The following is a 25313-nucleotide window of genomic DNA, read 5'->3' as shown; positions in this document are numbered from 1 at the left end:
ACTGCTCTTTGTGACCTTGGGCAAGTCACCTAATCTCCCCATTACCTGGTATATTTGATAGATTGTGAGCCTGCCAGGACAGATAGAAAAATGCTTGAGTACCTGAATAAAAATTCATGTAAACCATTCTGAGCTCCCTGGGGAGGACAGTCTAGAAAACTGAATAAATGAATAGTTACTTTCACTCTCTGTTGTATTTCCTTCTTTCCTGGGGACTGTCCCTTCAACAGGAAGCACTAATTTCGATGCTCCTGTGTAGAACAGATTAGGAAACATTAAAGTAAACTACACCATACTAGTCCTGCAATCCTTCATTGCAACAAGTCTGGGCATGATGACAACAAAGGAAGAAAATATGTATTTTGTTGTTCTTCTTCTTCTTGCAACATAGTAGCATGGTAAATGATGGCAGATAAAGACCCAAGTGGTCCATCCAGTCTGCCCAACCATACAAGCTCCATAAATTAAATATTTACTTTGAGACTAAGAGTCCTGCAGTTGGGTGCGACTTTTGTACTCGGAATCCCCTGTAAATGTGTGATGACCTGTCAAGGGAATAGATCTGTTTTCTTTGAACCTCGGCAGTTGATAAAATTTATTTCTGCTAAAGAGCAAATGTAATATTCTTGAGAGAATTTCTGTTTCAAGCCAGCTCAGTTTCATAAGGTTCTTGTTCCCTCTCAAGCGACTATCTTTTATTTTCCTTGTATTGTTTGAGTAGAAAATTCAGCGAATGTATTGCTATCTCCCTCCTTAATTGAGGTCTAATTTTACAATCCAATATACTATGTATTATCGGTTTAAATTTTTCCTTTATGATGAGAAAAAGAAGGGTTATTTTGCTTCTCTTATGTAAATTATTATTATAGACTATTGTGTTATTTCAATGTTGGAACTGGTATTGCATTATTTCTTTGTTTTGACTAATAATTATGTCAAAAGTATAAAATGAAAATAAAGATAAATAAATAAATATTTAGTTTAAGTGGTCCTTTTTCTTAACTATTTCTGGGCCAGAGCCCTGCCCAGTAGTGTGCTTAGGTTCCATCTGGAATTTCCATCAAAGCTCACTCCAGCCCATCTTAACCATCCCCGCTACCAAAACCCTCCCCAGCCCGTCCTCAACTGAATGTTCATATAGGGGACACAGGCTGTGCAAGCCTGCCCAGTACTGGCCTTAGTTCCTTCAATGTATACCCATTATTTTCTAAACTAAACTAAACCTTAAGTTTTTATACCGCATCATCTCCATAAAGATAGAGCTCGGCACGGTTTACAGGTAATTCAATAAATGAGGGAAGGACATAATAAGAAATTAGAGGTTATGAAGAGGATAGCTAGCTTTACATTTTAAATAGATAGCTTTACGTTTTGGAGAAAAGCCGGGTTTTCAGATGCTTTGGGAATAATTGGAATGAGCCTAGGTTCCGCAGCGGGGCAGGGAGGTTATTCCAAAGCTCAGTGAATTTGAAGAAAAGGGATTTCCCTAATTTACCTGCATACATGACGCCTTTTAACGAGGGGAAAGATAGTTTGAGTTTGTGGGCCGATCTGGTAGTGACAGGTCTCGAAGAATTCCAGGATAGTGAAATTAGGGGAGGAAGAAGGCCATGTGGGATCTTGAATGTTAGGCAGGTACATTTAAAGTGAATCCTAGAAATCACCGGAAGCCAGTGACGTTTTGACAGAAGCGGGGAAACAAGATCGAATTTGCTTTTTGCGAAGATCAACCTGGCCGCAGTGTTCTGGATCCGCTGAAGTCGTTGACGATTTTTCTTGGTTAGACTTAGACAGATGGAGTTACAACAGTCCAGTGTGGAAAGAATGATTGATTGTGCAAGGACAGCAAAATATTATTGGCGGAAGCAGGATCTCACTTTCCTCAGCATTTTCTGATTAGAGATCCTCTGTGTTCGTCCCATGCTATGTTGATATTAGATACTAGGTTTGTTTCTCATGCATCATGAACGAGGGGAAGAATGCATGGTGAAGTGTATTCTGAAATTACCATGTGAGTTATGAAAAGCCTTATCAGATAATTGAACAATGGCAATAATGTGCAGTTGTTATGAACTCTGAACTCTAGTATGCTAAAAAAAAATTATTAAACTGGCTGATCCAGTTTTTCAGTGGCAACCAGCAGAAAATCAGTTTGATTCCTAAATCAGATTTTCTGTTGGGTTCACTGGGGACAGAGACGCCTTCTAGTGCTCAAAGGAGGAAGGGCTGTGACTCACTGGTTGAGCTGCTGCCTCCGCACCTAAAGGTTATGAGGTCAGATCCCGGTGCTGCTCCTTGTGACCCTGGGCAAGACACTTAATCCTTCACTTTGAATGGCAGCTTTGAAATGACAAAGCAACAAAAAGGCAGTATACAAGCCCCCATCCCTTTTCTCTTTCATAGGAGGGGGGAGTTTTGGTAAGCTAGCAAGAGAGAAATTTTATAACAGGGCACCAGGTCAGAGCTTATGGTGCCTACAACATTTAGGCGTGAGCACTCGCACCATTGCTGACTGGTGTGTTAGTTCCTTAGGGTCCCTTTTACTAAGCTGTGTTAGGTGCTAATGTACACCTAATACAGCTTAAAATGGCATACAGTGGGATGTGCTGAGGCATCCTGTAATAACAGCAAATGTGCTAACCGCTACATAAAATATTAACAGCAGAGTTCATCGGCACCACCCAGGATTGCCTATATTACAACAACAACAATTTATTATTTTTATAGCGCTACCAGGCAGCACATTGTATATGTAAGAGATGGTCCCTGCTCAGAAGAGCTTACAATCTATTTAAGACAGACACACACAGGACAAAAGGGGAGTCAACAAGTGCTCATGTAGAGAATTAGAGGGGGGAGGCTGATGAGGTGGAATCACATAGGACAAAGGGGAGTCTGAACTTGGTGCTCAAGAAGGGAATTGGAGGGGAATGAAGAGGTGGTAGGGGACCATTGAGGGGATGACTGACAGATAAGTTGGTAGGCTTAGGATTTAAATGCAGCTTCAAATAAGTGGGCTTTCAGTCTGGGTTTGAATACCGCCAGAGATGGGGTGAGAGATCTATGTAGTCTCAAAAATGTAATTTATAACAGCTCTGATTGATTCTTGTTGATCATGCAATTAAAAAAAAAAGCCTAATGCAGCTTCATAAAAGGAGGCCTTAGATTGTAAGCCCTCCAGAGATAGGAAATATATATAGTATACCTTGAGGTACTAGTGAAAAGGTATGAGTTAAATCAAATTAATAAATAATACCTCTGCTTTAGTCAAAGTTCAAATGGTATTATTTCTCCAGCGAGATCGGGTATCGGGACATTTAATCCTTATACAGGCTCTCAAGTTTCAGTCAGCACAGTAAGAAACTAGGTGTGCAGGATTTTCTTGGTGGGGATCTTGCATTTCCTTTCTTATCTCACTTTTTTTTTTACTCCATATTATTTTACAATAGCACCCTAAAGGGTTTAGTTATCAGCCACAGCAACCATTATGTCATGTTATTTTACCACTAACTTAGCACAGATCCTATTTTATGCAACAAAACCTAGTTACTACCCTGTTTCGCTGAAAGTAAGACACTGTCTTATATTAATTTTGGGCCCAAAAAAGGCACTAGGTCTTATTTTTGGGAATGTCTTTTTTTTTTTTTCATGTACAGTGATCATCTCTCCCTCACCCCAATTCTTCCTATTTCCTTTCTCTCCCCCACATGTGCAGCATCTTTCCTCCCCTCTCACCCATCCCCTTGTGCAGTATCTTTCTATCCCTCCCTCCTATCCCTTGTGCAGCAGAACCCTTGCAGCTTATATCCCTCCCTCTCATCCCTTGGGCAGCAGAACCCTTGCAGCTTGTATCTGCCCTCCCATCTCTTGCAGCTTCTATCCCTTCCTTCCTCCCATCCCCCTATATAACATCTTTCTAGTCCCCCTGCTGACCCATCACTCCCTTCCATCCGAACTGCGAAACAGAAAGAAATGTATCTTATAACAAACTGGCAGTGGCGGCAGCAGTCTAGACAGGCTCCTTCGCGGCCTGGGCCGTTCCTCTGTCATGTTGCTGATGATGTCATCAGTGATGCAGCAGAGGAACGGCTTCCCCCCACACACATGCGATTGCAGGCAGGCAGGTTTCGCTGGCTGCAATAAGCTTTTTATGAAAGCACCGTGAAGGTAAGAGGGAGGGAGGGAGGGGGCCGCGAGTGATCGGTGACTGCACGTCTTCCCTCCCTTAACTGCGGGGACAAGGCCATTCATTGCTTCACGGTGAGCACTCCCCCCCCCACCGTTTCGGCAGGTTACCCATGGCTACCTGCAGCTTGGGTAACTGCCACCGTGTCATTCTCTAGTTGTATTGCATGCAGAGTCTAGCATCTTAGGATTTTGTTTGTGTGTATTATTACTTTTAATTTGTGGTCCTGTATTTGCACAGGGTTTATCTGTGTTCTGCATGTGTGACCCAAGGCCAGGTGTTTTGGCAAGAATGAATATTGAGAAGCGTTATTGGTGTCATGGCCCAAAGTAGGAAGATATTTGTCAGCTGTCCTTCAGCCCTTTTGGACCCAAAACGGCCCTCAGTTAAAAATGAGTGAAGACACTGATATAGGGTAATAATTGGTGCAATTAGATTAAGAAACTGGCATTCTGTACTATATGTCTTACTGTAGCACACTTTAAAGAAGATGGAATAATGTAGTTAATGAGGCACAACCCACAAAGCGTAAAAACCATAACAACAAGCCCTTCAGACGTTTATCATGGGATGTAGAGATGTGTCAAGCAAACTTCCAGCAGATCACATCCCATCTATGATACTAGGGGCTCCTTTTACAAAGGTGCGTTAGGGCCTTAACGCGCGGAATAGCGCGCGCTAGCCGCTACCGCCTCCTCTTGAGCAAGCGGTAGTTTTTTTGGGTAGCGCGCGCTAATCCAGTGCATGCGCCAAAAACGCTAGCGCACCTTTGTAAAAGGAGCCCTAGGTTCTCTAAAGGTAGACCACTGTACATCAGTATCAGGCAGGTCCACAACTGAACTGAAATTATTCTGGGAATGGGGCAAGCAATCAACACTATTAGAAACCTTGTTCGCAAAATCATGATCAGTTTACTCAGATAATGACTGATCAATATTAGATAACAAAAACATCTTTGCATACCCAAAGATCACGGGCTGTAGATACAAATCCTTCCTGGATAGAACCTTTAAGTTCCAAGCGAACAGACAGCAAGTCTGGCTGAGAAACTGCATAAATGAACCCAATCTGACTTACAATGCATTCCGAAAATCAATTAAAACAGTCCTCTCCCTCTCACTAGGATATCCCCCTCTGTAAACGCCTTTTCTTTCTCTCAAGAAGCTCCTTTCATAAATTCTTTACCCATGGAACTCCAATTAGCATGTAAGCTTTCAATTTAGACTTATTGTTAATCGCTGACTGTCCAGCCTTCTTTCAATGTGAACCGCCTAGAAGTCGCTTGACTATGGCGGTATAGAAAAATAAAGTTATTATTATTATTAGATAATGATGAGGGGATGAGCAACAGTTGCCTCACACAGTTTCTTAATTTATTTTTTAGATCACAATTTATTTATTTTTTTTTAGTTCACAACACAGTTTCTTAGGTTGAGAGAGATGACTATTTGAGTCCTGTCAGCAAAATGTTTTGGGGTTTTTTTTCTTTTGCCTTATCCACAGGAATCTTATATTCATGCCACCCATCTAAATAAACACAATTTGCTTCCTCAAATTTCTTTTTTTTTTTTAAAAAAAGAACTTCAAACCATTCACCTCTATAACAAGATCAGTGGATTCATGATCGTGCCCTGAATCTTGTTGAATTGACTTGTAATTAAAGTCACATGGATATTATTCGCAGTAGCAATGGTATGAGAAACATAACTTCTGCAACCGGAGGCAAGCAGGTCAATAATAGTTTAGCACTATCCAAGGCAGTGGCTAGTGGTTCTCAACCTAGTCCTTGGGGATATATCCAGCCAGGATAACCACAATGAATATTGTGATAAAGATTTGCATACAATGGAGATTGTGCGTGCATATTTATCCCACGCATATTCAAGGTGGATATCCTGAAAAGTTGATCAGTTGGGCGTGTCTTCGGAACCCTAATCCAAGGTAAATCAAGTCACTTTAGAAGTTTGGATCCTGCTGGTGAATAAACATTGAAAAAGGTGCATGTCCCTCCTTAGTTAAACTCATCAGTCAAAAAGCATTGTTTATTTAAACTGCTGGTTATTGTATGGGTTTTCAAACACAGCCAAAAAGCCACAATAAAGACCATCCTTTACATATAGGGCACACCCTACCTTCATTCTTTTCTTTTTAATTGCGCACTTTCAGAGTGAGTTTTACATTTTTTGCATTGGGATAATAGAGTAGAACTACTTTCTTTTTCTTGTTCAAGAATAAAATTAATTAACCTCCCCTCCTTTACTAATGCTTAGCGCGGGTTTTATGTTTGTTAAAAACTTCATATGCCGCATAACGGCCTAAAAGCGGTTTTACAATGCATAAATCACATTCATCAAAACTGGACCAACTGCCCACCTCCATCCCACTGTCCTCTGGCCCCCACCCTGCATTTTGAATACTCAAGTAAAATTCTGGGAGTCATCATTGACTCTACACTTTCCTTCAACGATCACCTCAACTCCCTAATAAAAAAATGTTTCTTCAGCCTTCACATGCTAAGGAAAGTGAGAACCTGTTTCCATCAAAAACACTTTGCCGTCCTTGTCCAATCCACCATCCTTTCCAGACTGGACTATTGCAACTCTTATCTACCTAAGCCTAACAAAGAAAAACCTTCAAAGACTCCAGCGGATTCAAAATGCCGCTGCTAAGTTTATCTTCGCAAAAAGCAAATTCGACCACGTCTCACCACTTTTCTCCAAGCTCCACTGGCTCCCGATAATCTCCAGAGTCCACTTCAAATGTGCCTGCCTTACTTTTCAAGATCCTACGGCATTCTCCCCCCTTGTTAACCGTGTCGAGCTTTGCGAATGTAGAGATGATGCGGTATACAAACCCAAGGTTTAGTTTAGTTTAGTTTAATCAAGAAAAGAACTCCATTAAAAAAAGAAAAGATTAAGAACAAAAGTCGGCAGCGGCGGTAACTGCTCCAACGCTCGTAGGAATTCAATGAGCATCGGAGTAGTTATCGCTGCTGCTGGTGCTAAAACCCGCGCTACGGGTTAGTAAAGGAGGGGGAAGTTATATTTGGCAATTTAAACAAATAAGAGCTTTTAAAAAACTTCATTCAATTTCCAAACAGAATTCTGTTCCATAGATGAATATTAGCAATAGAATAAGCAAGTTTTATTTTGAACCAAGGAAAGCTATCGAGTGATGTGCTTGGCCAAATTACGTTCTGTTATAGTGCAACACCCCAGTTGATCGCTGGCTTTGCCTCAGAGCTAACTGAGGCATGAGTTCAACAGTAGTATTTGGCTTGTTAACAAGCCATTAGCATTAACTGGATTTAATTTATATTTATGTGCATAAATTTAGACAAGTGATCATGCCTAAATTTTATGCTTGGTGCCAAAAAGAAGGGTGTAGAAATGGGCACGTCATGTTTAATTATAGAATAAGGGGCTACTTTACTAGAATAACCTCATTGCCAAAAAAAACCAAAACAAAACCAAAAACAACCTGTAACTAAACTGGGAACTGGGAAAATGACCATGACATGGTTTGCCACTTGAAAAATAACCTGAGGTGACCAGAACCCATGTCCCATTTCTGGATACTTGTTAAATTTTTCTAAATTTACTATTTATTTTCCAGTTTGGGAATTCTGCATTAAAATGTAAAATGTAACGCTCGTGCTGACTTTATTTCACTTCAAATTCCTGCTGACCTCCTTCCAATCCGCCCTTTCACTTGCAAAACAAGACCACTACGTCCGGTGAAGAAAACCGATAGAAAAGTCCATATAATTGTTTTCCAGGAAACATGGAGACTTATTTATTAAGCATTTCCCCCCCTAGATGCTAAGGTCTGGATTCTTGAAACAGCACCTTACGTTAGGCAGCGGAAGGCGCCACACCGCCACCTAACTTAATTGATTTAATTGGTTTTAATTGGCATGGTAATTGACTACATTGTTTAAAATTAATTAAATGCTCATTTAAAAAAAATGTAGGCGCCCACAGGCACCTACCAAAAGAGCACCGGAACTGCGTCTGCAGAGGTGCCTATTAGCGCCTAAGGTCACTGTAGGCATGATTTTGGCCAGCAGTGACCTTAAGACACCATTTGGCACCCCTATAGACACAATTCACATGTAACATAGGCTTCGGAAGGCCTTTAAATCCCAGGTCTACATTTGTGGCGCCTATATTACACGTAAGCTGCCATTCTGCAAAATACGCCATTGTGTGATTGCCACCGATCAGGGCACCATTTATAGAATCTCCCCTAATGGCCTAATTTTATATATGGTGCTCAAAACTACATGTGCCCAGTTTCCACATGCAATGTAATTGAATAATCCAATTGTCATCAAAAATTGGCAGCTAATAATCAATTATCTGTGCTAATGATATGATAGCTTAGAAGATCCCTAAGCTACCATATCACAGGGCAGTCAGAGACACCTGCCTGGAAGCTGCTATAGCTCCATAGCCAATTAGCACAGATAATTGATTATTAGCAGCCAATTATTGATGACAATTGGTTTATTATTCAATTACACAATGGCGTAGTTGGGTGTGCTTTAGGCACCCAATCTAAGTGGTAAATGAACCTATTAAGGGTCTTAACAAGTGATAATTGGTACTTAGGCGTCCAAAGGGCGTAGATGCCACTTTGTAGTCACAGCCGCAATTCCATGGACGCCCATGTTTAAAACTTGCGCCTAACTTGGGCGTGGACGTGGTTTGGGCAATGACTCAATTTGGGCGTCCTTTGATTCATTTACATAATACTGAAGCCAGTTTCCAAACTCACTGGGAAGAAATTTTGATTACTGTACTATAGGAAAATTCACTTCTATTGTTCACATTGCAGTATCAAAAGAGTGTTTGTGCACATTTATCTATAAATATGCAAACTGTTTTGCAAGTTGTTTTTGCCTTATGCTAGCAGGGCTATGGAAATAATGTGCTAAACATAGTAACATAGTAGATGACGGCAGATAAAGACCCGAATGGTCCATCCAGTCTACCCAACCTGATTCAATTTAAATTTTTTTTTTGTTTGTTTAATTTTTTCTTCTTAGCTATTTCTGGGCAAGAATCCAAAGCTTTACCCAGTACTGTGCTTGGGTTCCAACTGCCGAAATCTCTGTTAAGACTTACTCCAGCCCATCTACACCCTCCCAGCCATTGAAGCCCTCCCCTGCCCATCCTCCACCAAACGGCCATACACAGACACAGACCGTGCAAGTCTGCTGCTGAAATTCTATCATCAACAGAAGTTCTGTTTGTAGTGGCTACATAGGAAGCTGTGGAACCACGGGGTGGAAGGGGACGTATACAGATGGGTTAAACACTGGTTGGCAGGCAGAAAGCAAAGGGTTGGAGTGAAGGGCCACTACTCGGACTGGAGGAGGGTCACGAGCGATATTCCGCAGGGGTCGGTGCTCGGACCGCTGCTGTTCAATGTATTTATAAATGACCTAGAAACAGGGACGAAGTGTGATGTTATAAAATTTGCGGATGACACTAAATTCTGTAGCAGGGTTAAAACTGCAGAGGAATGTGAAGACCTACAAATTTTTTAAGTACCTTCTTACTTCTCATTTATAATCTTAATGTATATTTTCTTCAAACCGCTTAGAACCTAACGGATGTAGCGGTATATAAGAAATAAATTACATTACATTACATTACAAAGGGACCTAAACAAACTGGAGGAGTGGGCAAAAAAATGGCAAATGAACTTCAATATAGAGAAATGCAAGGTCATGCATATAGGGAAAAAGAACCCAATGTTCAGCTACAGAATGGGGGGATTAGTACTAGGGGAGAGTACCCTTGAAAAAAACTTGGGTGTGCTGGTGGATACAACAATGAAGTCAACGGCACAATGCGCAGCAGCCTCGAAGAAAGCAAACAGAATGTTGGGTATTATTAAGAAGGGTATTACAACCAGGACGAAGGAAGTCATCATGCCACTGTATCGTATGATGGTGCGCCCGCACCTGGAGTACTGTGTCCAATATTGGTCACCGTACCTTAAGAAGGACATGGCGATACTTGAGAGGGTTCAGAGAAGAGCGACAAAAATGATTAAAGGTATGGAAAACCTTTCTTACGCAGACAGGTTGGAAAGGCTGGGGCTCTTCTCCCTGGAGAAGCGGAGACTCAGGAGAGACATGATACAGACTTTCAAGATCTTGAAAGGCATAGAGAAGGTAGATAGGGACAGATTCTTCAGCCTATTGAGAACCACAAGATCAAGAGGGCACTCAGAGAAGCTGAAAGGGGACAGGTTTAGAACCAATGCTAGGAAATTCTTTTTCAGCCAGAGGGTGGTGGGCACCTGGATTGCGCTTCCGTAGGATGTGATAGGACAGAGTACACTACGGGATTTCAAAGAAGGATTGGATAAATTCCTGAAGGACATAGGGATTGAGGGATACAGATAGAGGTAGGGATAGGATTATGAAAGGGTATAGATAGAAGGATAAAGGGGATTAAAGGGTTTTAGACAAGGATCACCATACAGGTCATGGACCTGATGGGCCGCTGCGGGAGCGGACTGCTGGGTGAGATGGACCTCTGGTCTGACCCAGCGGAGGCAACTTCTTATGTTCTTAAATATTTAAGAAATGATCCTTGCCAGTGTGTGCTTTTGCCATTTATATAAAGCTTTCATAGCTGTGGTAGGTTGCAGCATAATATCCTGATGGAATGATAGCATTAAGCAGGGATTCATTTGTGCTAAAAGTGAACTGGGATGGTCAGGGCTTGCCCAAGGGTATCTTACACCCTAAATGAACCTTCGGCTATGTGACCCAAACTTCTTGTGCAGCTCAAAGCTCTAATCGCCCCCATAGACCAGAATCACTCTTTTCCTTCCCTTCCCTTTTCTAATCCCTCTATAGTTCAGGATCTCTCCTTCCCTCCCCTACTCTTCTTTCGTCAGCATCCTCATTTTCCCATCTCTACCCTCCTCTCCTTCCTACCTTCCCCCAAGTGGCCAGCATACCACTTCCCCCATTCAGCATCTTCTCTCCTCGTCCCTTCCGTACCCCCACCCTGGGTTTCATGTTCAGTCTCTCTCACTCTTCTTTGTGCCTGCTTCCCTAACTATTCCTGGACCTGCAGCACAGTTTCAATCAGACTCAGCTCTAGCACATAGCCTTTAAGCACAGGCCCATGTTTGTCCACTGTCATGTGCCAGCCCCGAGCGGGGCATTCTGAAAATGTTTGCACAGTTTTATAGAATAGCATAATTTAAGTGCCAAAATACCATGAGTTGAGCACTAATATACAAGCAACCCCCCCCCCAAAAAAAACCAAACAAACAAACCCACTGGTAATCACCAAATCAAAATATATATTTTTTTAAAAACCCAGAATACTAGTAGTCATCCAAAATAACTTAATTCATTGATCCATATTGACACATATCAGGTTCAGAAAAACTGGAAAAGGATAAAACCCCAAATACGTATACACAGTATAATGTAAGGGGAATCCCTCAGATATAGAGAACTCACCATTGCAATGGCATAATGTGCTTAAATGCCATTAAGTAGGTGAATATTGGATTGCCCTATGAAAAATAAACTATATTTGCATGTATTTCATAGGGCAATCCTATATTCACCTACTTAATGGCATTTAAGCACATTGTACCATTGCAATGGTGAGTTCACTATATCTGAGGGATTCTCCTTATATTATACTGTACAGTACTCCCTGAAATTCACGGGGGTTCCGTTTAGGAACCCCCACGAATTTAAAAAAAACGCGAATGCGGTTTTTCACCTGTGAAAAGGCAGGGGAGACAGGAGAGGGCAGCTGGAGCACCAGCAGGTGAAGAAAATCACTCCTGGTCTGCTCCGACCGCCTCTTCCTGTAGTAAAGTTGGGCTTTGACATGCAGCTCCTGATTGGTGTAGCCCGACTTTACTACAGGAAGAGGCGTTCGGAGCAGACCACGAATGATTGAGTCCGCGAACCGTGAATTCGCAGGGGAACACTGTACATATGTATTTGAATTTTGATCCCTTTCCAGTTTTTGTGAACCTGATATGGGTCATTGAATTTTTTATGTTATTTTGAATGACACTGATTTTATTTTATTGATGAGTTGAGCACTGGTATTTTTTATACCAGGTATCAGCTGGTGTAAATACCAGCGCTCAAGTTTAGGTGCAAGAATTGGTTCTAAGCGCTATTCTATGAAGAGCATCCATATCGGAGCGCCCTCTATAGAATACTGCTTAATGCTAATTTTTGAGCACCATTTATAGAATCCCCCCACCCCCCTTTATTTTGATTCTGTAGTATATCAAAATAAACTGACCCTGAGGATGGAAGGGAGGGAGTGCAATCTAAGGTGTAGAGGAGGGAATGGAAACTGGGGAAAGAGAGACTTGAAGAGGGGAGAATAGGATTTTGGAAATGGTCGGGACTCGGGAGCCCATCCACAACAGTTTGCCCAGGGCTCCATAAGTGATTTTTAAAAACCTAGATTTTATCAGTGTGAAAGTCTGCTAATATGTTGCAGTGTATCTGGGACATTAGGGAGCTTGTTTCCTGATTGGAAAAAGTTCTTAAGTGACTTTCTGGCTTGGAGCATGTCCCTTTAAATCAATAAGGAAACAATTGGGGAAAATAATCAAGGCTTTTGCAAATGATTAATCTCCATAGAAACAAATATAATGGTGTCAGAGCAGTCTTTCATTCTCTTCTGGAGAAAGATTAATAAGGACATACTTATTTCCTTGTTTGTCATAGCAGAAATCCCTCAGAAAGAAAATGGTTTGCTCTTTAGAGGTCAGGTTTCCAAGAAATCCTTAATTTGAGCTTAATTCACCAGATCTGAGGCCAAAAGTGAGGCTGTCGTCATTAACAGTTGTTTGGGAAGGCAGTACATAAGAAAAAACTATTATATGTATTGATAATGAAGCAGTTGAGGCCTGCTGTGCTCCAAGCCCATGAATTAATTAGCTCCTTTATTTTCCTATGCATGAATCTGATTGCTCTTTTTCAGACATCCAGACGTTTTTTGGATTACATTTGTCCCTTAGAGAAAAAAGCAAGGAAACTGCTGTATGCATCCAATGCACAAAGGTTCACGGTAGAGCCAGCTCAGCATACCAGTTCTACTGTGAAATGTACATTAATAACTCCACTGGCATACAATTATAAACCATAGTTCAGTGTACAATATCACTCTTTCTGTTAATGATTGGCTCAAGCACTGACAGAAAGGGTGACATGGAAACAGAAGACACCAGTCATCTTGACACAGCTTGACACAGGAAATGGCTGCTTTGAGCTCCTGTAGTCTCTCGAGCCATTTCCTGTGAGCGATCTGCATGGGGCAGGAACGTGGGAAGATTGCTCCTGCCCCGAAAACCCGCTAGACCACCAGGTAACGCTTAAAGGGGGGGGGGGGCTTACAGGGCTTAAAATATCCCAAAAAATTAAAATGTTTTTTTGGGTTTAAAACTGTGAATAACCGAATCCGTGGATGCTGAAACCGCAGATTCGTAGGGGGAAGTGTAGTGTGTTTCTGAAGTGTTTTGTACGATAAATGTAAATCTTATTTTGTATGTTAATATGTAACTCACTCTGGATAAGAGCGGATGAGAAATAAACAAACATACATACCTGTTAAAGTACTTTCTTGCTTGGAAAAGTGGAAAACATAGGGCTAGATTCATGAACCTGCCCGATCCGGGCAGGTCTGATGAATTCTCGAAACCCCAATATGCAGATGGGGGCAATTGGAGGAACGCCCCCATCTGCCTGCCCGGATCGCTCAATAGCAATCCCAACGCATGCGCAGACAATATGTAGATGGTCTGAGCATGTGCTGGACATCTGGGCCCAGCATAGATTTTTTTTTTTTTTTTCAGGAGCTGGGAACTTAAGAGATTAGGCTTCACGTGCACCGACTCTCCTGCTCTCCCCAAACCCTGCTCTTGCTGCCCAGACTCTCCTGCTCTCTGCCGCCTTCCCTGCAGTGCAAGCCCGCGGGTTTAAAGAGGGGCTGCACTGCAGCGTGCAGCCCCGCTTTAAACCCGCGGGCTCTCACTGCAGGGAAGGCAGCAAAGAGAGTCATACTAACTGCCTTCTCTTTGTTTCCCTATTGGTTAGAATCAGCTTCAAAGCAGAGCTCAGGGCAGAGAGGGACAGGAGCCGCACGATTCCCCCGGTGCCTGAAACCTCTTCCTACACAGCAAGATCGGGGCAGAGAGCAGGGCAATGGAGCAGGAGAGTCGGCAGAGACCTGTGCAACTGGTCCTAAGCAGTCGCTTCTATTCTTGATCGGCCAGCCCAATCGGTGTCCCAAATTTGTGTTGTGAATCGCGTCCCTGCCTACTTTGTATGCGTTTCTCCTCATTTGCATGCACAGATTCGAAGCGGATCGCTGGAGAGGTTAGTGAATGGGGCCCGAGGGAAATCTGGTCGCAAAGGGGTCGCAAACCGATCGGTACACGATTGGTTTGCTCTGTGAATCTAGCCCATAATGTGGTAAAGAAAGTTAAGGGAAGGATTTTAATTATTTTTTTGGAGACTTGTTGAGAAGTGTGGCTTAATGCTCATACCTCACTACTGCCATTTAGGCACAGAAATGGAAGTATTCTGTAACTTTATGCCTAAATCCTGGAAGCTCTTATGACTTGCTGATGTCCTTCCCTTTGGAGTTGCACGAAAGAGAAGTTAGGCCCTCGGGCCCAGATTCTGTATTGTGCAACCCAAGTTGCACACACACAAATCTGTGTGCAGCACAAATTTGCATATGAAATTTAATTCTTTAACAAACTAATCAGAGCCAATAATTGGTACTTAACACCTAATAATGAACAATAATTGCCACTAATTAGAAGTTATGCATACACCTTGCTAAGCATGTGGTATGTGTAAATTATAGTGTGCAGATCTCAAAAAGAGGTGTGGCCAGGGGTGGAGCATGGGTGTTCCTAAAAGTTAGACGTACTGTTCAAGAATATGCTGAATTCATGCACAACTTACCGCAATTATACCATAGAGTGGATATTAAATTCAAATATGCCCCAGCAGTATCACTCTTCCTTTTCTTTGATCCTCAAATACACCACTCTGTGTTCAATAAGTTTTCATTACACAGAGCTTTATGCGGTTCTGTCGTCATGGGATCATTATACATTCATTTTTATTTAATATTTCATTACGTTAAGCGTTACTTTTAAATTTAAACGTACTAGTAAATTTCATCAGTTTTAAACAATTATTGCTGGTACTTAGCTTTTTTAATGTGGTCGGAATCGGGGACAGATAGCACCAACATGTTTCGCATAACTGCTTTTCAAGGTGAAGTCCCTAATGATATTGTCGCCATCCTCTTAGATCACATGTAAGGATGCTAAGCTTGATTCTATTTATTTAGTTAGTTGGCTTTTTCATGAAGAGATTCACCTGAAGCGGTTTACAATACATTGAATAGTACTGTCTATGCTCGAATATAAACCCATCCAAATATAAACCGAGGTAACCTTTTTCACCCAAAAAAGGAGGGACAAAGATCAATTTGACTAGAAACCGAACTCACAGAAGTCTCGTGAGGGTACTGTGGATTGGAAGGGGTGGCCTAGTAGTTAGAGTTGCTGCCTGAGCACCCTGAGATTGTGAGTTCAATCCCAGCATGCTGCTTATGATTCTGGGCGAGTCATCAACACTTCATTGCCCCAGGTACCTCAGTTAGATTGTGAGCCTGCCAGGACAGAGAGAGAATACTTAAGAGTACAGTGTTCCCCCTCCCACCCCCGAATTCACGAATCGCGGACTCGCTCATTTGCAGTCTGCTCCGACCACCTCTTCCTGTAGTATAGTCGGGCTACACCAATCGGGACCTGCGTATCAAAGCAGCTCCTGAGTGGTGTAGCCCGACTTTACTACAGGAAGAGGCGGTCGGAGCAGACTGCAAATGATTTTCTTCACCCACTAGCTCTCTAGCTGCCCTCTCCTGCCTCTCCAGCTGCCCTCTCCTGCCTCCCCCGCCTTTTGACAGGCGAAAAACTGCATTTGCGTTTTTTTAAAATTCGCGGGGGTTCCATTCTTTTTTTAAATTCACGGGGGTTCCTGGAACGGAACCCCTGCGAATTTCGGTGGGAGTACTGTACCTGATTACTATTCAATATTGTAAACCACTTTGGGTGAATCTCTTCATGAAAAGGCGGTTAATAAATCTATGTAAATAAACTTGTGTCGGCCATTTTGAGTAGTGAGACTGTACAGGAGAGGAGCATAGGAGGATCACTTACCACTAGACCAGCAGGGCTTAAGGTAAGCCCAGGGAGAGACCTGTAATGGGTCTGAGAGGGCAGTTAATCATTTCAAATATATAAATAAACTTGCGTCAGCCATTTAAAGTAGTGAGACAACATAGGGCCTGCGATGGGTTCTGAGGGGGAGGATTTGAATATAAACTGAGACTCCCAATTTTGGGCCATTTTTTTGACCCCAAAATCTAGCTTTATATTTGAGTATATACAGTAACCAGGTAATCTTAAATAATTTGGTGAGTGGATAAGAAGCAAAAACTAGAGCTAGGATGTTGCTTTGCATGCCATAACATCCAAACGGTTAGGGATGACCATAAAGCTAAACTGCGCCGTATCCTTTTATACATAGCAATTAAGAATGTACTATTGTCGTGGAAAGACCTCTCTAAGGTCAACTCAAACATGTGGTGGAATTCGGTGTGCATGTCTTTTAAAAACGAAAGGGTATTTGCAGAAAAATTGGAGTCCACTAGGAAATTTAATAAGCTGTGGGAACCTGTAAGAAATTACTGTAACTGTTAGTTTCATGTGTGTTCTCATGACATTAATACGGTACAAAGCTGATCACTACTTTAAGATTAGCCTATCTTTGATGGTGACTGATATATTACTGTTTATGTAGGCATTTAATTCTGTTTCTCTTGAATCATAAATATGGTAATTCTATAGCACACCTTATCCCTACTTGAAGCTATGTTTATTGTATAGCTATGTTGAGCTTAGAAAATTGCATTTCCCTCGTTGATGCTTCATATTAGCTATGCTGTATTTGCTCATTGCTGACGCAGAGTTAAACATGTATGTATAAGTATTGTTTTCTTTTTCTGTATTGTTGCTCACTGACCTATAATTCCAATAAACAGATTTGAACTAAAAAAAAGAAATCAATACAGTATCTGCTTCAGAAGTCTTAACAAACATTGTCAACAAGACTATCTACAGCTGGCCCATAGAAAAATGCTAAGTAAACAGGTGTATAAAGGCCAGCTACAATGCTGTTGGAGAATTTCCTAGTTTTTGGCTGCCTTCCATAAACCATTTTGATTAACTGTTAGGACAGAAAAATAATGACTTCAGTGGACAGTAATACAACACATGTCGTTAGTTACTGTGGAACAACCTGGTTTAAGTCCTATTTTATAATTTTAAACATTTGTCACTTAAAAATAGATTCCATTTAACTAGTTCGATGGATCGCTCTCTAGATGGTGTGTAATCTGGTATTTTCAAGTGCTACAGGAATGGAGAAATTTCTCCTTACCTTCTTTTGATGGGTGTAGCTACCTGTTCCAGAAATACCTGTTCCTAAACAATTGACCCACGCTCTCTCTTCCTCCCCCCTCCCTATTACACCTGAACTTACAGCACTGTTATAAATATAATCTGTTATCTTCATCTTATCGTAACTTTACGTTGCTATTTATCCCCAACAGGTCCTGTCGGACATTACCTACTAAAATGTACATATTACATTTTCGCTCAGCAAATTGTATTTCTATACTATTGCCTCCTCAGGTCTCTGATCTCTGTATTTCCTCTGAATATCTACTTATTGTATTTCGCTGAATGTCCAGCACTCTTGATTGTAAACCGCCTAGAAGTCGCAGATTGTGGCGGTATAGAAGAATAAAGTTATTATTATTATTATTATTTGAATGAGCCTGGCAAAATGCCCAGGGCCACCTGTGACATAAGTCCTTCCTCACTTCCCACCATGCCGGCATTCTTCTATATTTGTGCCCCCTCCCCTGCGGTCTTCAAAACCGAACCAGCCCTGTGTCACCGGCAGATACAACAGCTGAAAAAGACTACCTCTGCCTCTACCCAGCTCCGTTGGGGCTTTTTTCTGGTGCTGCATCCCACCTACCTCTGTTATAAACTTCCTATGAAGGACTCGGCACAGGTAGGGGAAGAGCCGGACTGTTTCAGTTGTTGTTTCTGCTTTGAAGACTGTAGAGGAGGGTGTGTATGAAAGGGGGGAGAGTTAGAGAGAGCTTCCCTGATTCTCAGCTCACTGCCACAGAGCTGCCAAGTTACCCAGCTCAAAGAGGGAGACCTTTTCTCAGTCCTGGTTTTGAACTTATGTCCCAGTTCAGTGTTCTGTTTGTACTCTTTGATACCACCAGTTTGTAGTCTTCAGATTCCATAATGCACCAGGACAGGATTGCAGGAATCCAGGACTGAATTTCCCTCTTGAACTGGGTAACTTGGCTGCTCACCAGCGCCCCCTGTTAACTTTTCTTTTCAACATATGTGCATGCATAGTCCCCCTATGCTCACTCACAAACTTTACTGCTATCATACCTACATCTAGGCTCTGCACTTTTATCTGCTACTTCTGGAGAGGTAAAACAATGGTGGGAGAGAGGGGCCCTTGATAGGGGGCCCATAAATATATGTTTGCCTAGGGTCCAATATAGTGTTAATCCATCTCTGGCTGTGTGATCTCATTCTCGATCAATGCCTCGATGTGTCCTTGGGCTGGGCTGAGGCAAGTTGGATGCCTTTAAAGCCTGTGTAGGCTGCATCTAAAGTAGCACCGAAAGCTCTTGTTTGAGCATAGCCTGGATCTCCTCCTGATGATTTGGCATCTACACCAGAAGAGACATTGCTATGGAAGCAGTCTGAGGTGCTTGTAGTCCGGATGTGGGGGACCTCAATGTTGAGGCACGCCTGGGAAGAGATATGATCTCCAGCGATGGAGAGTGGTCCATGGTGTGTCAATATATACTATATGTTAAGGAGATGGACATCTGTAATGACACTGCCATGCCGAGAAGGGGAGGAATGTTTGTGCTTCTTAGCTTACTTATATGAGGCCTTCCCCAGGGGATGAAGCATAGAGGAAGATCATGTTGAGTCCTGCTCTGAAGAGAGTCAAGTGGTCAATGCTGTCTATTTGATGTTGGTACCGTAGAGTCTGTACCGATACCGGTGTCAATGCAGGCTGTGCATCAGGTCCTGAATCTCCTGCCATACTCAATGTCGATGTCCAACCAAAATGTTTTCACACTGGAGTTATCGGGCTTTCAGTGGCCTCTTTTGTATATGGAGACAGAGGGCACAGCGAATGTCCTGATTGTCAGGACTTAGACACTAAACACATCAGTTATGGGGAGTAGAACTGAAATGGTCTGATCACATGAAGTATATTTCTTGAAGCTGTTCAGCACTTTCTTTGATGCAGAGGGAAAAATGGCTGACATGAAGTCAAGAGCTCTATGGCCCAGAGAACTTGAGTAAAATGTATACTGAGAAACGTCAATGCTCCCTGGTGTGAAAAAGGCCTTTGAAGTGGCCCAAAGGCCAAAAAATGAAAAATTGACCAAATTGAACCAAACGCAAGGGAAATGCAAAAAAAAACCCCAAAAACCCAAAAGATGAAGAATTATGAGGAAAGAAAAGGGCAAAACTAATATCAGGAAGACACAAAAACCAACTTCTAAGTTTTAAAGTTTGAGGTTCCTGGCTTGTGCAGGGAGGAGACTGCTTTCCCTCGGATTCCCCTCGGTGAGAGATTGGAGCTTTGGCGGTAGTGTCTGATGTCATCTGCCGCCACCGGGAAAACATTTAAAAGCGGGAAGCGCCCGAAGCCTGGTGGAGGATGTTACTTTCACTTGGATCCTCCAGTGAAAGATTGGAGCATTGGCAGTGGCGTCTGACATCATCCGCCACTGCCGGGAGAACATTTAAAAGCAGGATGTGCCCGAGACCTGGTGGAGGAGATTGTTTTCCCAAGGATCCCCCCTGTGAGAGATTAGAGTTTTGGCAGCGGCATCTGATGTCATCCACCACCACCGGGAGAACATTTAAAAGCATGAAGCTTTTAATGCCTTAAAAATCAAGACAAGCACTTTAAATCTAATGTGCCAGTAAACTGGTAACCAGTGTAGTTCATTCAATTTGCTGATAGTCTACACTTAACCGCCTAAATTAAGAAAGCAAATTAGACCGTATAAAATACATTTTTTTTATGCAGTGTTATTTAGACCAGTGGTTGCTGGACTTTTTAAAAAATTTATATACCGCTTCTATTCAAAGCAGTTTATATTCAGGTACTCTTAAGTATGTCTCCCTGTCTGTTCCGGCAGGCTCTTTAATCTAACTACGGTGCCTGGGGCAATGGAGTGTTAAGTGATTTGCCCAGGGTCACAAGGAGCGGCGTGGGGATTGAACCCACAACCTCAGACTATCTCTTATGTGGTTACGTGTGATATTTAGGACTTAACTGCCTAAGGCAGTGAACCACATAAGAGATGCTCAGACATGGCCCAGCCTTGAATATTCAAGTTTATTAATAATTTGATATACTGACCAGCTACATGTATCTGGTCGGTTTACAATACAGTGGTATCTTGGAATCCGAACTTAATCCGTTCCAGAACCCCGTTTGAGTTCCAAGACAATTTTTCCCATTGACAATAATAGAAACTGGATTAATCCGTTCCTTGGCCCCACAAACTCAGCAAAATCGGGCCCCCGCTGGCATAGGCAGCAAGAACGGCAACGGCAACTGCAAGCGGTGCTTAACCCAAAGCTTCCTTCCCAGGTGGAAACAGGAAGCTGTGTCAGAGGGGAAGCTTTGGGCTGAAGCAACGCTTACAGTTCTCGTACGTTCGGATTTCGGGGCAAAATTTAATTAAAAAAAAAAAAGTTTGGATTCCAAGTTGTTCGAGTTCTGGGGCATTCGGATTCTGAGGTACCACTGTACTAAAAATATAAAATTTAAAAATAAGTGGGAAGGGGAGTAAAAGCAAATCAGAACGAAGACATTGACATAACTAGATACAGGAGGAGTTAGGGGTCGGGGAAGGTTAATAATTACATCGTAAAAAAAAAAGGTACGAGGGGAAGGGAAATGAACAACAAGGAAGGGAGGGGGGTCGCTCGTTGACGCGGTTCATATGAAGAGTATGCTGTGATTGGAGAAAGAATGAATTTTATCTAGTGCTTTGGAATGTGTCTTGGAACAAAAAGGTTTTGAGATTGGTTTTAAATTTGTGGCGGAAATGAGGCGGCATGGCATTCCAAAGTACGGGAGCTATGGCAGAGAAGATTGTGTATCTGGTATAGTAAAGTTCTTTTATTGGAGGGACAGTCAGGGATAACACTGATGGCAGCTAAAAAAAAAATGCTCACTGCCACCAACTAAATATCTACTCCTTTATTTGTTACTTGTATACAGTAAAGCCCTGTGACATCACGGTTTGCAAATCACAGATTCAGTAATTCGCGGTATTTTCCGACCGCCTCTTCCTGGTACTAAAGTCACGGTTACACCAATCAGGAGCTACTATGACACGATATCTGGCGTATCAAAGCAGCTCCTGATTAGTACCAGGAAGAGGCGGTCGGAAAATGTGCCTGGCTTCGTAAGTACAATTTAAGCACCTGCCGGCGCCCCAGCTGCCCTCTCCTGCCTTCGATCAGCTGAAAAACCGTATTTTCGGTTTTTCGAAATTCGCGGGTGTTCCTGGAACGGAACCCCCTTGAATTTCGGGGAAGTACTGTATTTATATTTATTTTGTACTTTTATTTTTATACTTTATTATAACCATTTAGACATTTGTTTGATTTGCAGCATATCAAATAAAATTGAATCATTGAATCACACAATAGTTGCACTATTGCCAACATTACTTGAAACAAAACAAAATAAAAGAATGAAATGAGAAAGCTCATCAAAAACATGGGAAACAAAACAAAATAAAATTTTTTTTTTGCATGCACACGCCTACTGATTATCCCTGGATTTTCTCCTTGGGATCCTGTTTGGTGCTTGTGCTGGAGCTTGCTGGACCTTTTGTCTGATTTAATATGGTGCTTCTTGTGTCTTTAGGTTTGTCAGCTCCTGAAACAATAAATGCACTGGTCAAAGATAAGGTATTTTAAGAAGACTTTGCTTCCATCATGTCATATCATTACAATGAAGGTTTTGAAAATGACGCGTACCACTACTCGGACACGTTGGAAATTGACAGAAGGTAATGTCCAGTTTTACTTTTTAGATAATGAGAAACATTTATTTGTGAACATAGGTTCTCTTGTCTTTATTAGCATTTGATATACCACCAAATAGCATGCAAGGCATCTTAAGTGGTTTACATCATATACAAATTAGCTATATAACAAGGGGGGGGGGGGGCAACATCAAAACAGTACAATTTTGCGGGTTTATTGTATGTCTGTCCCCAGAATGCTCCAGAGCACATGTCCCAGGAGTGCCAAAAGCCTAGTCCCAGTAAACAGAGATCAACCTATTTTCTAAGCAACATAAATTAGGCTCCCAGGAAAAAAAAAATTAAACTTAGAATAAGTTCTGCATGTCTTTTAGAAGACAAGAATAAAGTTTCAAGGTCTGATGAAGATACTGAACTTGTGCAAGGTGGGGGGGGGGGGCGAGGGGTTTATAGGATAGTTAATATCACATGCATTTAACCATGCAAGATATATCAACAAATACCTCGCCCAGCACCAGTGGATTTTTATGTTATGTCAGGTTCTATTATTTTTTAAAAAGCTTTGTAGTTTTCAATGCTTATTTTACTTATTGAGCTATAGCAGAACTGGCCCATAACAAGAAAGTAAAACATTACTGAGATACTATCCTCTATCCCAGGACAAGCAGGTGATGTATTCTCATATGTGGGTGACGTCATCCACAGATCCCGGTATGGGCAACAAAAAGTGTACTGTCGCTTTAAATCTTTTGAAGGTCTCAAGACTGCCCATACTGCCCACGTGTCGGTGCCATCCTACCGACATCAGCTCATGGAGCCATCAGTTCTCGGTTTTCTGCGGAGCAGAGAACCTATGCAGTTCATAATTGAAACAGAAATACGTCTAAAAACCCGCCCAAATCAGCCTACCTGCTACCCACCTCCCGCCCTAACCACTCCTCCAAAAATGCCCATTTGAGCTCTGGACACACAGTGGCAGTCAGAGGCCTAAAATGGCTCTAGATACATCTAAAAACCTGGTCGTCTAAGTGCCGATAATTGAAATGGGTTTTTAGATGTATCTAGAGGCATTTTAGGCCTCTGACTGCCACTGTGTGTCCAGAGGGAAAAGGGGTGTTTTTCGAAGAGTGGTTAGGGCGGGAGGTGGGCGGGATGTGGGCCGACCAAACTTAGTCGTCCTGCAGCAATAATCGAAAGTTTAACGAGACTGCATAGACAGAACTTATACATTGTGACTTAGGTGATCTAAAACCAGGTACAAGTGCCCAGAAGGTATCCAAAGTGACCAGAGAACTAGGGCAGGGACAAAGTACAGACCCCCACACACTCCCCCAGTGATCATTGACCCCATCACACTGCCATAAAAATCGTAATAAAAACATACACACCTGCCTCCGGAACATCAGCACCTGGCATAGGAAAGCTTAGTAGAGCTGCACAGAGGTGGCTTAAGTAGTCTGGGGGGTGGGCTAGTGAACCCAAGCTCATATGCCACTCTAACCACTGCATTCATGGTGGAAAATATGAGCCCACCAAACCCCCCGCCTCTCCCCCCCCCCCACCTGCAGCCATAAGAGCTCTATTGTGGTTGTAGACTGGTCCCCAGGTCATTTGCAAGAGTATAAGCTATTCTAACAAGAAAACTAGGCACCATCTAGCTCTGCAAAGTTGGTCAACGCTTATTATAAATGATTCATGGCTGTTATTGTTTCAAAAGGAGTTTCCATCAAATATTGAGTCGTGGGGTGTGAAGACGTATGCAATGTGGTTTCCTTTTGAATATTTCTATACTGGTCTTTGTACACTGAAAGTATAGAATATGTTCCATAGATCAACGAAAATATCTTCTACGTTAATGTATTTTGAATTGCATTTTCTTTGGAGAGCACAGTGTGAAAAATATACAGAGCTATCCAAATCAATAAAAGGGTATGAAAACATTTATGAGATACTGTAGGGACCCTTTTAAAGTAGCCTCTCTGAAATCAAATTCCTGTGAATGTTATATTCTTTGGTGGTGGTCAGTTTTGATACTGTTATACATAATGTACTGGATGGTAATGTATTGCTGCTCGTGAAACGTTTTTCTCTGATTCTGTTGTTTGACGCAGTAGACCATCTGAGAAATTCTCAGTCCCCTCTAAGAATCCGTATGGCTCTGATGAAAACTATAGTGATGTAAGACAAAGGAGGATGGATTATCCGGAGGCCATATTAATGGCATCAGTGCAACCTGCCTCTACAAACATCCAACACGCTTCAGAACACACTGCGCCTTACAGAGAACCATATAACGGTGGATTCAGTATGTAATTTAAATTTTACTTCTTCATAGAACAGCTTTGTAGAAAATAGAAACCAACGCTTTAAGGGTTTTGGGCTGTTTTTACAAAGCCGCATTAGGCTTTTTTCATCGTCGGGCCACAGCAGTATTAGCGCCGACGATCATAGGAATTCTATGGGCGTCGGCGCTAATACTTACATGGCCAACGATAAAAAAGCATCACATGGCTTCATAAAAGGGAGGAGAGTGTTAATGTTTAATATTTAAAAAAGGCTTATAAAGTACTCTCCTGAAATTCACTGGGATTCCGTTACAGGAACCCCCGCGAATTTTGAAAAACCACAAATGCGTTTTTTCGCCTGTCAAAAGGCAGGGGAGGCAGGAGAGGGCAGCTGGAGTGCCAGTGGATGAAGAAAATCACTCGCTGTCTGCTCCGACTGCCTCTTCCTGTAGTAAAGTCAGGCTACACCAATCAGGAGCTGCTTTGACATACAGCTCCTGATTGGTGTAGCTCGACTTTACTACAGGAAGAGGCTGTCGGAGCAGACCACGAATGAACGAGTTCGTGAACCGTGAATTCACGAGGCAACACTATACCACTCTT

At 42.2% G+C, this 25313-nt stretch overlaps 1 protein-coding gene across 7 annotated transcripts in view; it reads left to right on the top strand.

The window, feature by feature from the left end:
- Positions 1–25313, top strand: part of TMC5 (transmembrane channel like 5) — a 102590-nt gene that overhangs the window by 13233 nt on the left and 64044 nt on the right. For 5 of the 7 annotated variants that reach the window (XM_033962896.1, XM_033962895.1, XM_033962893.1 and 2 more), the window contains 2 exons: positions 22305–22449; positions 24537–24730. In XM_033962896.1, the coding sequence (XP_033818787.1) occupies positions 22376–22449; positions 24537–24730 (268 nt within the window). In that variant the 5' untranslated portion in view covers positions 22305–22375. Of the gene's footprint in view, positions 1–14297; positions 14580–22304; positions 22450–24536; positions 24731–25313 lie in introns of all 7 variants that reach the window. The other 2 variants (XM_033962894.1, XM_033962897.1) reach the window with 2 other exon arrangements.

The sequence above is a fragment of the Geotrypetes seraphini genome, chromosome 11 (assembly GCF_902459505.1).
Source record: "Geotrypetes seraphini chromosome 11, aGeoSer1.1, whole genome shotgun sequence".
NCBI classification, from domain to species: Eukaryota; Metazoa; Chordata; class Amphibia; order Gymnophiona; family Dermophiidae; genus Geotrypetes; species Geotrypetes seraphini.
This window is presented reverse-complemented; position numbering and strand designations above follow the sequence as displayed.